The sequence below is a fragment of the Clarias gariepinus genome, chromosome 23 (genome assembly GCF_024256425.1).
Source record: "Clarias gariepinus isolate MV-2021 ecotype Netherlands chromosome 23, CGAR_prim_01v2, whole genome shotgun sequence".
Lineage (NCBI taxonomy): Eukaryota > Metazoa > Chordata > Actinopteri > Siluriformes > Clariidae > Clarias > Clarias gariepinus.
Window position 1 is genome coordinate 6,399,618 of NC_071122.1, and position 13,554 is coordinate 6,413,171.

The 13,554-nt window shown below is 38.0% G+C and overlaps 2 protein-coding genes and 1 long non-coding RNA gene across 3 annotated transcripts; all 3 read left to right on the forward strand.

The window, feature by feature from the left end:
• The first annotated feature begins 1,055 nt into the window (after positions 1-1,055).
• LOC128511725 (protein transport protein Sec16A-like) lies at positions 1,056-4,715 on the forward strand. Its single transcript, XM_053484705.1, has 10 exons — positions 1,056-1,185; positions 2,804-2,864; positions 2,974-3,112; positions 3,338-3,409; positions 3,500-3,614; positions 3,732-3,828; positions 3,908-4,010; positions 4,093-4,233; positions 4,313-4,577; positions 4,696-4,715. Exons 1-10 carry the CDS (start codon positions 1,056-1,058, stop codon positions 4,713-4,715), a joined length of 1,143 nt encoding a protein of 380 aa, XP_053340680.1.
• Positions 4,716-5,676: 961 nt separating this feature from the next.
• LOC128511726 (protein transport protein Sec16A-like) lies at positions 5,677-8,004 on the forward strand. The gene is made up of 11 exons (XM_053484706.1): positions 5,677-5,739; positions 5,835-5,949; positions 6,069-6,165; positions 6,245-6,347; positions 6,428-6,568; positions 6,648-6,912; positions 7,001-7,061; positions 7,156-7,294; positions 7,546-7,617; positions 7,709-7,823; positions 7,918-8,004. Exons 1-11 carry the CDS (start codon positions 5,677-5,679, stop codon positions 7,995-7,997), a joined length of 1,251 nt encoding a protein of 416 aa, XP_053340681.1. The 3' UTR covers positions 7,998-8,004.
• Positions 8,005-8,037: 33 nt separating this feature from the next.
• On the forward strand, positions 8,038-9,860 carry LOC128511075 (uncharacterized). Its single transcript, XR_008356155.1, has 5 exons — positions 8,038-8,123; positions 8,217-8,349; positions 8,462-8,528; positions 9,591-9,629; positions 9,739-9,860. It is a non-coding gene; the product is annotated as an uncharacterized LOC128511075 (long non-coding RNA).
• The last annotated feature ends 3,694 nt before the right edge of the window (positions 9,861-13,554 follow it).

Below are 13,554 nucleotides of genomic sequence, written 5' to 3' on the forward strand. Positions count from 1 at the left end.
AATAATAATTGAGTGTGTACGGAGATTTATTACTTTTTTTGCTGATTACTAGCCTATATAACACTACGGATTTTTTTAAAGAAATTAAAAATATTGAGTACTATTAATATGATGTCGTTCTCGATAATAACGTTAAATAAAATATATAAATCCTTTTTCGAGCTTATTTTGTTTCACGCTTCAGCGAGACGCAATGACTTATGTAAAAGTTTACATTCTCTTTTCCGGCGAAGTAAAAACTCGTTGTTCAGTTGTTCCCTAACTTGTTAAAGGGTTCATACAGGCCTACATGCACTTTTTTAAGCTGTTTGGACTGAACTGTGTGTTAGGAGAGTGCGTACACAACCACTCTACGATGATAAAGAGCCGCCCAGTGGTTTTCTTTTTATTTATTACAATAACATGCCCCTTCTGAAATCAGGCCAATCGCAAATGCCTGTCGATGTGACGCCACACCACAAGAGGCCGCTCCTACACTGGTTGATTGACACTGGTGTTTTAGCAAAGACCCGCCCCGAGTGAGAAGAAGCTGTCGGCCGTTGTTTTTCGCCGCTGGAGCAAAATGGCGCCTAAGCGAGTGTTGTGTACAGTTGTTGGGTGTAATAGCAAACACAGCAGTCGTCATTTACTACCTAGGGTTAGTGACCTAGGGTACCTACCTGAGCCACTGAGGACGCAGTGGCTGAATTTAGTTTTTGAAGCTAACGTCCCTGCCGATTTACCTAAATGCGTTCATGTTTGCGATAATCATTTTTCCCAGGCGGAATTGACCTCATCCTCTCGTATATCTGTAGGATGACTCATTTTTCCCAGGGAATTGAACTCATCCTTTTGAATTTTTAATTACCGTATAATACAAACTTTTCATTAGGACCCTAAAGATCATATTAACATTTAATGAAAAATGGGATGTGTAGGACCTTTAATGTTCCCTTTGAACTGAGCAGTTTCTCTCCCTGCGTTAGTATATTTCGAAGGGTACTTCAGGCCGATCGGAACGCACCTATAGTGCTTGGGCCCTAATTAGGCCAATCTTAGCTGCGTTCCATTCCGGAATGTACTTCACAGGGTGCTCCCTACTCCCTGATCCGTTTGCAGGGAACGTGGGTGAAAGGAACTTCCCTCCACAAAATTCCACCATTTGGAACATCCTGCGAAGTCATCATCGCAGGCGTCACTTCCTCCGTGCGTTACCATGGTAACATAAGCACCTCGGATACATGTCATTGCTGCCGTGAAATTTTCACATTACGGACATTAAATATTGAATATTTATTAAAATAAAATCTGATACCATTATAAAACATACTATTGAAATGTGTAAAACTTGTAAATAAATTATTGATTAATTATAATAATAATTGATTAAATATGTACATAGGCCTATGTTATTTTTACCGATTACTACCCTATATAATAATAAGGATTTCCTGATTCATTTAAAATGTGTCACTTTACTATGATGTCATCCTCAATAATAATGATAATAAATATATAAATCCTTTTTCGAGTATTTTGTTTACGCTCAAGCGAGACGCAATGACTGATGTCCAGTCGTTCCCCACACCGTTCGCAGTTGCCTTTTCGCTCCCTGCGGTTTGGAATCACACTTAACGTGGCTAAACACCCTGTGTAGTGTACTTCGCAGGGTACTTCAGGGCGATTGGAACGCAACTCGTATTACTTGTCAGCAGTGATGGGTGAAGTGTTGTCTACAGTACTCCCATAGATAACACACTGACATCTGGTGGCATGCAGAAGTTATAGCAGCTAAATAAATCTGTTGCCTTTCTGCATATGTATCTGTATATGTATTCATTATATCTATATTAATTGGTTCATTTTTCTTAAATGTTTAAACGGGTATTATTTAAATGAGCAGATTGAAAAGTTTGATGTTTTGATGGTTATAAGACCGTTATATATGTAAAGGTGTACACCGCTGGCCTCAGACGCCGCGCGCGCGCGCGCGCGCTTGATTATGACGTCATATGCCCTATGATTTTCCCGCCGATCGAGGCAGAATCGTTCATGTCGAGCTTAAACTCTTCAGATAATGTCTATGATTGACCCGGTATGTACACAAGACCACTGAGAGATGGAGTGGCGCTGACTCCCCTTTACCGCAAAACCGATATTATATAAATAAATCATAAATTACAAACATTATAAACAATGCCTAATGGACATAAAGATATAGAGAAAATGTGTGTAAGGACACCAGAATGTTTGGTTAAACAACGTCATGCAATATTCTGTAAAATTAGAACACTGTAGGATTATGTTTTTATCTGAATCAAAGGTTCACAGACACTACTGTAAATGTTAGTCATTAAGTTAATTAACAGAGCATTAATAAATAAATAAATAAATAAACAAACTTTGAAATAACTATAATACCTCATTTGTATAATTATAATAAAAATGTAAAGATTTCGAGCTCAGTACTTTAGTGCTATAGTGTATATAATATTGATAATAACGCTTAAGGTCGATTAAAAGCTGCTTGACATTTCGTTGTTAGAAATTGTTTAGATTTGTCTCTTCTGTTGAACCATTTTATTTATGTTTTGGGGCTGAAAAAGTAAAGGAATAACCAATTTACATTTGTAAATTTCCACAGTTTTACAGATAATGATGAAAATGACAAAACATAGAGTTTCTAGCTCAGGTACGACATGATCTCTCTCTCTCTCACACACACACACACACACACACACACACACACACACACACACACACACACAGTTAAATAGATATACTGACAATATACAATTTCAACAATCATGTTGTGTAATTCTAGGGGATGAGAATCAGTCTAAACACCCTGATGAGCTGGCTAAATTTCCTGGCCCTCTTATGAGGTGAGACACTTTTTCCCCCAAAAAAAATCCATTTAAACCTATGATTAGGAGTTTAACATGTGCATCATGGAATTTGTATAAAAAACATCTGTTTCAACATCTTTCGCAGCAGTAAGATGCAGAAGAAGGAGCTGTTTCAGTTTATTACGATGAAATCACAGAAGTGCCTTGATGAAATCGCTGAGCCTGATCAAGTGGAGGCCTTTTTCTTCTGGCAGATTGTGGGATTGTTCTGTGCTCATAATGGAGTAAGTGTTATATCTTGAAATAGTAACTCATTGTTGAAGTGATTTTTTTATTTTATTATATTCAAATAATAAAAGACACAAGGTGTCCAGTGCTCCTGGTATCTAGACATAGATTGTGGCCTGAACTAGTTATACAGTATGTACTGCTTGTGAATCACTGTATCACAATTACATCATTGTGATACACTGATGTATAATATTTTTTTTATTATTATTATTTTACAGGAAGTGATGATGTGTGAAGTGGCCAGACTGCTCTTCAGGGCCTATAGCTTGCTTAGACAGAGAGCTTTAGGAGTAAGTATCAGCATCTGTCTGTATGTCATTATGTAATGTAATTGTTTTTATCAGTATTATCCTGACTAACATGACACTTCCCTTCTACAGTGTAAAGGTGCTTTGAGCCACGAGCAGTGGTGCCTTCCTCTGGCGCGGCTTTTGTGCTCCAACATCCCAGATGATAAACACAGAGAGCATGTGATTGAAATGGGAGACTATCTCGGTACAGACACACTTAGCACTTAAAGCATTTCTCCGAGTTTTCTGTGCATACTGTGACTACATCCTGAATCATGAACCCTGAATCTCATGCACATCTTTTTTCCTTTATTATTTGTAGCCTCCAGAGGACTGATCTACGCCGCTCATATCTGCTACGTAGTGGCGAAAGTGGAACTAGGCTCACATGAGTGGATGTATCTAGTCGGATTCAACAGGTATGTGAGAACATCTGGGAGTGCATGTGTAAGTGTGTGTTTGAGATTTATCACGAACTTGGTATTCTATTTGCATCAGTTTGCCTAATGGACTCGCAGCCCTGAATGAAAGCGTTATGAGCACAGAGACGTATGAATACATGTTGTCACTGACCTCAGGTCATGCCCAGACAAACTTCCAGGTTGGAATATCTCCTCTCTTCTTTAACATGTGCACAGTCAAATTTAGCTACTTTACTTTAACAGTGACTATGTCTTTCTTAGATTTTCAAGTTGGACCATGCCATAAGACTGGCCATGCTTGCACTTGATGATACAGCGTTTGAGTACTGTGAGACCATTGCTAGAGCAGTCATCACCTCACCATGCTGCTTCACAACATCCCTAATGGAAAAGCTTATTTTGGTAAATAATTTATTGTCAAACTGTTTCTGCGATTGAAATGCAGAATGTTGTCTTCATCACCACTTTATATTTCTTGCAGCTGTCTATCAACCTGTACTCTAAACGACAACAGGAAAAGGAACCTGAGTGGCTGCTACACCTTCTCCAGCTGCACAGCCTCAAGGTAGCTGATGTGAATGCAGATTATTGTGAGCAGCCTGGGCCATTCACCAGCTCTAATGTGGGACCAGAGGAGCTCGAGCCATCTACCAGCTCTAATGTGTTTTGTGAGATCCAGCAGTCTGAATGTGGAACGATCCCTGCTTTCGAGTCTCTTTATCTCGAGCAGCACACTGACCCAGAGGGTATGCTAGAATCTGTTTTATCAAGAACACTATTTCAAACATTCACACAGAAACCTGATGCACGTTGCCATGCAGAGAGAAACAGCTTTTTACACTCTTGTGGTGTCAACTAATATAGCTTTGAATCCCTTCTGTTAAACCATTTTGTTTTGGAGCTGATAAAATCAGAAGAATTAACCACATGGCTCATTTTTCACACTGTTACAGACACTGATAAAAATGATGGAATCAATTTTTTCTAATCAGAAACACGGACACACACACAGATACACAAATAAACAGACTTACTGACATATTTTACAATATATAAAATACATAGATAACATTTAAATAACCACATATTGTATGATTCCAGGGAGTGTGAATCAATCCGAAGAGTTTGATGACCTGGCCAAATTTCCTGGCCCTCTAATGAGGTGAGACCCCTTTTTCACTCACTTACTCACTCACCGTCTATACCGCTTTATCCTGTATACAGGGTCGTGAGGGGCATGGAGCCTATCACTGGAGACTTAGGGCACGAGGCGGGATACGCCCTGGACAGGACCTATTTGTCAGCAGATTTTCAAACCATCTGATCAGGAGTTTAACATGAATCCCCCATACTTCATGTAAAAAACATCTATTCTATCATCTGTTGCAGCAGTAAGATGCAGAAGAAGGAGCTGTTTCAGTTTATCGTGATGAAATCACAGAAGTGCCTTGATGAAATCGCTGAGCCTGATCAAGTGGAGGCCTTTTTCTTCTGGCAGATTGTGGGATTGTTCTGTGCTCAGAATGGAGTAAGTGTTAGAGCTTGTTATAAGTGGTAACTGATTGTTGAGGTGATGTTTAAAACTTTTATGATATTTAAATGATTTCCACAGAAGTGAAACTCCTTAGAATTGTATATATAATAAATGCATGAATGAGTGAATATTGTAGGGGTGTAACACAAAGACACAAGGTGTCCAGTGCTCCTGATATCTAGACATAGATTGTGAGGTAAACTTGTGATATGTTCTGTTTGTGAGTCATTGTATTGGTGTTACCTACAGTACTCCTACTACTACTAGTAATAATAATAATAATAATAATAAATCTTTTTTAGAGAGTGATGATGTGTGAAGTGGCCCGACTGCTCTTCAGGGCCTATAGCTTGCTCAGACAGAAAGCATTAGGAGTAAGTACTGTATCAGCATCTCTTCATCATGTACTGTACCGTTGTATTGTTTTTGTCAGTATCATCCTGACTAACATAACGCTTTCTTACTCCAGTGTAAAGGTGCTGTGAGCCACGAGCAGTGGTGCCTTCCTCTGGTTAAGCTTTTGTGCTCCAACATCCCAGATGATAAACACAGGCAGCATGTGATTAAGATGGGAGATGAGCTCGGTATGGACGCACTTCACATTTGCAGCGTTTCTCTGAAGTGTATTGTACATGATGTGATTCAACCCTAAATTTGTGAACCCTGAATCTCATGCACACCTTTTTTTCCCTTTTATTTGTAGCCTCCAGAGGACTGATCTACGCCGCTCATATCTGCTACGTAGTGGCGAAAGTGGAACTCGGCTCACATGATCGGATGTATCTAGTCGGATTCAACAGGTATGTGAGAACATCTGGGAGTGCATGTGTAAGTGTGTGTTTGAGATTTATCATGAACTTGTTATTCTGTTTCCATCAGTTTGCCTAATGGACTCGCAGCCCTGAATGAAAGTGTTATGAGCACTGAGACGTATGAATACATGTTGTCACTGACCTCAGGTCATGCCCAGACAAACTTCCAGGTTGGAATATCTCCTCTCTTCTTTTCCTCGTCAAATTTAGCCACTTTATATTAACATCGACTGATTCTGTCTCTTTTTAGATCTGCAAGTTGGACCATGCCATAAGACTGGCCATGCTTGCACTTGATGATACAGCGTTTGAGTACTGTGAGACCATTGCTAGAGCAGTCATCACCTCACCATGCTGCTTCACAACATCCCTAATGGAAAAGCTTATTTTGGTAAGTTATTTATTGTCAAACAGTTTCTGCGATTGAGATGCAGAATGTTGTCTTCATCACCACTTTATATTTCTTGCAGCTGTCTATCAACCTGTACTCTAAACGACAACAGGAAAAGGAACCTGAGTGGCTGCTACACCTTCTCCAGCTGCACAGCCTCAAGGTAGCTGATGTGAATGCAGATTATCGTGAGCAGCCTGGGCCATTCACCAGCTCTAATGTGGGACCAGAGGAGCTCGAGCCATCTACCAGCTCTAATGTGTTTTGTGAGATCCAGGACTCAGAATGTGGAACGATCCCTGCTCTCGAGTCTCTTTATCTCGAGCAGCACACTGACCCAGAGGGTATGCTAGAATCTACACTCATTTTAAACATCACTTTTAAATAATAATGTTTAAATAATGTTTTTTAAATCATATTGTATGATTCCAGGGGCTGTGAATCAGTCCGAAGAGTTTGATGAACTGGCTACATTTCCTGACCTACTGATAGGGTGAGACCCCTTCTTTCAACAAACTTTAAGACCATGTATAATCAGGAGGTTAATATAAAATGTCACATTGTTTATGTAAAACCATATATTTTAGCAATAAGATGCAGAAGAAGGAGCTGTTTCAGTTTATCATGATGAAATCACAGAAGTGCCTCGATGAAATCGCCAAACCTGATCAAGTGGAGGCCTTTTTCTTCTGGCAGATTGTGGGATTGTTCTGTGTTCAAAATGGAGTAAGTGTTATATAACCCATTATGTAATATTTAATGATTTACACAGTAATTCTTTTTTCTAAATTTTTATTTATATATATATATATATGTTTAAATATAAATAAAATGAGTAAATGAATGAGTGAATATTGTAGGGGTGTAACACAATGACGTCCAGTGCTTCTGAAACCTAGGCGTAGATTCTGGGTCAAACTAGTTATATACACTGTTTATGAATCATTGATTACATAATAATAATATTTATTTTACAGAAAGTGATGATGTGTGAAGTGGCCAGACTTCTTTTCAGGGCTGACGGCTTGCTTAGACAGAGAGCATCACTAGTCAGTATTACTGTAGCGTCTGTATGTCATTATGTAATGTAATTGTTTTTATCAGTATTACCCTGACTAACATGACACTTCCCTTCTACAGTGTAAAGGTGCTATGAGCCACGAGCAGTGGTGCCTTCCTCTGGCGCGGCTTTTGTGCTCCAACATCGCAGATGATAAACACAGAGAGCATGTGATTAAGAGTGGAGATGATCTTGGTATGGATACTCTTCACACTAACAGCATATCTTTACAGGCTGCATTGTACATGCTGTGAATAAATGCTAAACTTTTATGCCTTTTTATTTGTAGCCTCCAGAGGACTGATCTACGCTGCTCATTTCTTTCTTCATGGTGGCGAAAGTGGGGATGGATCACATGATCGTTACTGATTTGTTATTGAATTTGCACCAGTTTGCCTGTTGCAGTCGTAGTCTTCGATTAAAAGCGTTATGAGCACTGAGACGTATGAAAACATGCTGTCACTGACTTCCGGGCGTTACCAGACAAACTTCCAGGTTGGAATATCTCTTCTCTTTTCCTTGTGCACAGATTTTTCAAATTTAGCCACTTTACTTTAACACGGACTGATTCTGTCTCTCATACTGTAGATCTGCGAGTTGGATCAGTCTGGCCATGCTTGCACTTCACGCTACAGCGTTTGAGTTCTGTGAGTCCATTGCTAGAGCAGTCATTACCTCACCAGGCTGCTTCGCCACATCCTTAATGGAAAAGCTTATTTAGGTAAATGGGTTTGTTATTTATTGTCAAACAGTTTCCGCAATTAAAATGCAGAATGTTGTCTTCATCATCATTTTGTGGTTTGTGCTTGTGCCATGTGCTGTCTGACATTCAGGGCTCAGAATGGTGCAAGATCCCTGCGGTTGATTCTCTTTATTTGGAGGAGCACTTTGACCCTTATGGTATGTGAGAGTCCTTTATTTAGGCAATAACACTGTTTTTATTTTTATTTATAACACGTTTTGTAATAATCTAGAATACAGCACCATGTGGGGATATACAGGTTTAAAAACATAAAAACTGAAATACAGTCTAGGATCTATTGTTATTTTCACAGTAAACTACTACATAGTACACTCTAGTAGTCCACAGCTAAGTCTGATGCGGGCGGGCGGGCGAGTGAGTGAAAGCTGTTTGACACTTTCTCTCTCTCACACACACACATAATTAAATAGATATACAGTGGAACCTCGGATTACGAGCTTAATTCGTTCCGGAAGCGGGCTCGTATTCCAAAACTCGTAACTCGTAAACCAAATTTTATTTTCCCATAGGAAATAATGGAAACTTTAATTATTCGTTCTACAGCCCAAAAAAATTAATACATAAATATATTTAATACAAAATATAAAGTAAAAATAAAACAAATTAACCTGTACTTTACCTTAAAAGATTTTTTTTATAAATCCGCAGGTGTGTGTGTGTAAAATGTGCGCGCGCGCACACACACACACACACATTAACAGATAGACCGTTTTTAAAACCGTTTAAAAATTAGCACGGAACATTCCTAGTCACACTCACGTGAGCGCATACTAACAGGATCACTGCTGTAAGTAAAACAACAACAAAAAACAAATTAAACAGCTCCTCAACTTTAAAACAATCGCGACAGAGAGGAGTTTGTGTGTTTACTTGGCAACCTGAGAGGAGGGGGGCTGAAGGGGGGCTCGCTCGCGTTTACGGCCCCCTTCTCTCAGGTTGCCAAACAAAAACACAAACTCTCTGCCTTACACAGACAAAGTGTATTCACCCAGCAGGAAAGACGATTACCTACAATTCCGCTGCAAGAGAGAGAAAAACTGTTGGCTCACTTGTGATGACGTAACGCTCGGTGTTAAAACAAGAAGCGCATGCGCAAGTTTACTCGGTGCTTGTAAACTAAGCCAATGCTCGTTTTTCAAGTAAAAAATTATTTAAAATTGTTGCTCGTCTTGCGAAACACTCGTATTGTGTAATTACAGGTCTGATTACCTGGCTAAATATCCTGGCCCTCTTATGAGGTGAGATCCTTTTTTTTCTGCAAACTTTCAAACTATATGATCAGGAGTTCAACATGTGTGTCTCATACTGTAATTGTGTAAAAAAAATCCATTCCAACATCTGTTACAGCAGTGAGATGCAGAAGAAGGAGCTGTTTCAGTTTATCATGATGAACTCACAGAAGTGCCTTGATGAAATCACTGAGCCTGGTTAAATAGAGGCCTTTTTCATCTGGCAGATTATGAAATTGTTCGGCGTTAAAAATGGAGTAAGTGTTCTAACTTGTCATGTGTGGTAACTGATTGTTGAATTTTAATTTTATTTTATGATATCGAACTTTTTTTCCCCAGTAGTAAAGATTCTGAGAATTATGTATACTGAGTGCATGAATGAGTAATATTGTAGAGGTGTAACACAATAACAAAAGATGTTTGATGCTCTTCATATCTGGATGTAGATTGTGGGTTAAACTAGTTACGTATATAGTGAAACCTTGGATTACATATTCCAAAACACTCGTAAACCAAATAAAATTTTTAACTTAAATTTTTCGTTCTACAGCCCAAAAAAATAAATATATAAAAATAATTAATGCAAAATATAAAGTCAAATAAAACAAAGTATAAAACAAAGTAGCACTTTATCTTTAAAAAAAAGTAAATGTAAAAATAAATCCCGACAGATAAGTGTTTTCATTTATGTGTGCAGGCGCTGTGTGTGAGTGTAACGGAGAGACTGTTTTATCGAAAAAATTAGCAAGAAACAGCACTACTCACACTTGCGTGAGTGCACACTAATGTAATCACTGCTGTAAAGTGAACAAAAAAAAAAACAAATTAACCTGCACTTTACCTTTGAAAAGAATCGCAACAGAGCAGAGTTTCTGTAGAGGCGAGTGAGTGTGTATGTGTCTGTGTGTCTGTGTGTTGGTGTGAGTTAATTACGCACGCATACACACCCGACAAGCTGATACAGAGAGGGAGAGAAACAATTTATTTTTAAATGAGACTATCTTTTGCTTTATGAGACTTTCTTTTGCTTTATACGCACGCACACACGTGTGCTGTACACACGGCTTACAAACACAATATAAAATGTGTTTTACGTGCACACACGTGGTCACAGTGTTATAGTAAACAGTACACGCGTGCACGGATGTTGATTACACCAGTAAGAGACGAGCACTAAGACCCAGCAGGAAAGACGATTACCCACAATTCCGCAGCGCAAGAAAGTGAAAAACCATTGGCTCAATTGTGATCACATGACGCTTAGCGTCAAAACAAGAAGCTCATGCGTGATACATGATACTCAATACTCGTAAACCAAGACAATGCTCGTTTTTCATTTAAAATGTATTAAAAATATTTGCTCGTCATGCGGAACACTCGCAAACCGTGTTACTCGTAATCCGAAGTTCCACTGTATATACTATTTACAAAGATTTCTGTATCTAATAATTATTATAATATTAATAATTCTTCTTCTTATTATTATTTTATAGTAGAAAACCACTGCTCTAATAGACACTAGATTTAACCCTGCACTAAACACTGCAATTGTATGCTCTAATAAACACTAAATCTGACCATGCACACTAATATAGTAAATGCTATGCTTTAATAGATACTAAATCCACAAATAAAACTGACTATTTGTCTTAGGTGGCTGTTAACAGGTATTATAGCAGATTTTCACAAGTTCATAGTAGATCTTGAGGTGTAGTAGGTGCAGTTAAGCAGTGCTTGGATTGCGAGCATAATTCATTTCGATTCCATATCAATTACTCATATATCAAAGTGAATTTCCCCAAAAGAAATAATGGAAACACAGATAATTCATTCCACAACCCAAAAATATTAATGTAAAAATAATTAATACAAAATGTAAGGTAAAAATAAGTAAGACGAGACGAAGTAAGAAGAGAGGAGGAGGAGTGGGTCTACTGTGTTGGGTGACCTCACACACACACGCCATGCACAAGCACACAAAATTGCTTTATTCACACACACACACACACACGGTCACAATGTTACACTAAACAGTACACGCGCACACGGATGTTGACTTTATGAGTGACGCACACAAGCATGGGAGATGATTACCCACAATCCTGCAGCACGAGAGAGAAAAGAACCATTCGCTCAGTTGTGATAACGTGACACTCGGTAGATAAAGCGTATGTGCACTACTTGCATTTTTAAAACCTCCCTCATTTATCAAGTTAAAATTTCTTTTTTAATTTTGTTCGTCATGCAAAACACATGCGGACCAGTTTACTCGCAATCCAAGGTTCCACTGTCCTTCATAGTAGTCAGTGTCAGTTTGTAGAAAGTTTTTACATTTGTTTAGCGTGGTACAAGTTTACAGTAGAAATGTGTGCCATGCTACTTTAGATAAGTATAGATGTGTCATTATGGCATTAGGATTCAGTAGATGATATGAAATAAAAATGCAGCACCTTGAGTAAGTCACACTCATGGATAAGACATCCTTCTATCTGATTAAAAAGCTAATTCTTTATTGGAAATAATTCTAACTGAGACACGAAATGATTCCACTGTAGTCATCTCACATGTCCCCTGTCATTTTTCTAACAATTTTCAGACTTTCATTTAAGTCTGGTTATAACCAGTGCAATGAGATCCAGGAATCTGCAGGTGGATGAAGGAGCATGGATGATGAAGGAGCACAGGAACAGCTGAAACGCTACATTAACAAATGTTATTGGAGATCTAATAAAAGTATACTTTTTGTTTATTTCTCATTCCCCTTATTTCAGGAACGAGAATAACTGCACCATTATTATAACATATGCACAAAAATACAAATAAATGTATTATATTTACGAAGGTTGATCATCGTAGTTCTGAATGACTGGCATGTTAGACTGATACATATACAGTAGATCTAGTACTGTACATCAATTAAAGCATACCGTGTATAAATAAAATGAATTTTAAAAAAAATTGCACTTCCTCGAGATTTCGAGGATCAACTTTGTAGTCTACACCCACATCTGAACATGCCTGTTATTCAGAATTCACTTTTTAGTCGTGTTTAGACATTCAGATCGGTCTTCAGTGTCTTTGCACAAACAAAAATCACAAGAAAAAACATTGCCTGCTGTTTTATCTTTTTTTTTTTTTTGATTGACCTAGGCTTAAACAAGCAAAACAGATTTGATAATAGCGTCACATTAGCAAAAGGTTGTTCATACGTTGTTTTGATGTACTCTTAAGCAATGTTGGGGAACGTTACTTTTTAAAGTAACTAATTACATTACTTTAAAAAGTAATCAGTTACATTACAGTGTTACTTTCTGATAAAAGTAACTAGTTGGAGTACTTTTCTGCTTGTAGGATGACTTTCACACACTCACACACTGACAGATTGGGAATGACTGCTGTCTGTTTTACGGATTACATAAATGCTCTGAATAACGGATTTTTTTTTTTTTTTTTTTTAAGTAACTAAATAACTGAGTACTTAAATGGCGGACATAACACGTTAGATTACTCGTTACATCAAAAAAAGGAATCCAAGTACTCTAATCCAAGTACTCTAACACGTTACTTTGTGACACATGATACCCAACACTGCTCTTAGGTTTTTTTTTTTATCAATTATAGAGTACATTTTACTTGTTTACCAAAAAGCTGTACAATAATGTACAAGGAATAATAATAATAATAATAATAATAATAATAATAAAATATTAATTTAAAAAAAGTACCAGAGTATTGGTGTTTAAACCACCCACAATGACAATTTACCGTAAGTTCTCTGTTTTACCGTAAGGATCTCCGGCATATTTGGAAAAATCTGGTTGACACTGATGTAGTTTGCGTTTTGGCCACTAGGTGGTGCACAACAACCACCCAACAAATTGGGTTAAATTGACAATCTTGCTGGGTTAAATGTTAAAGTGCTGGGTTATTTTAG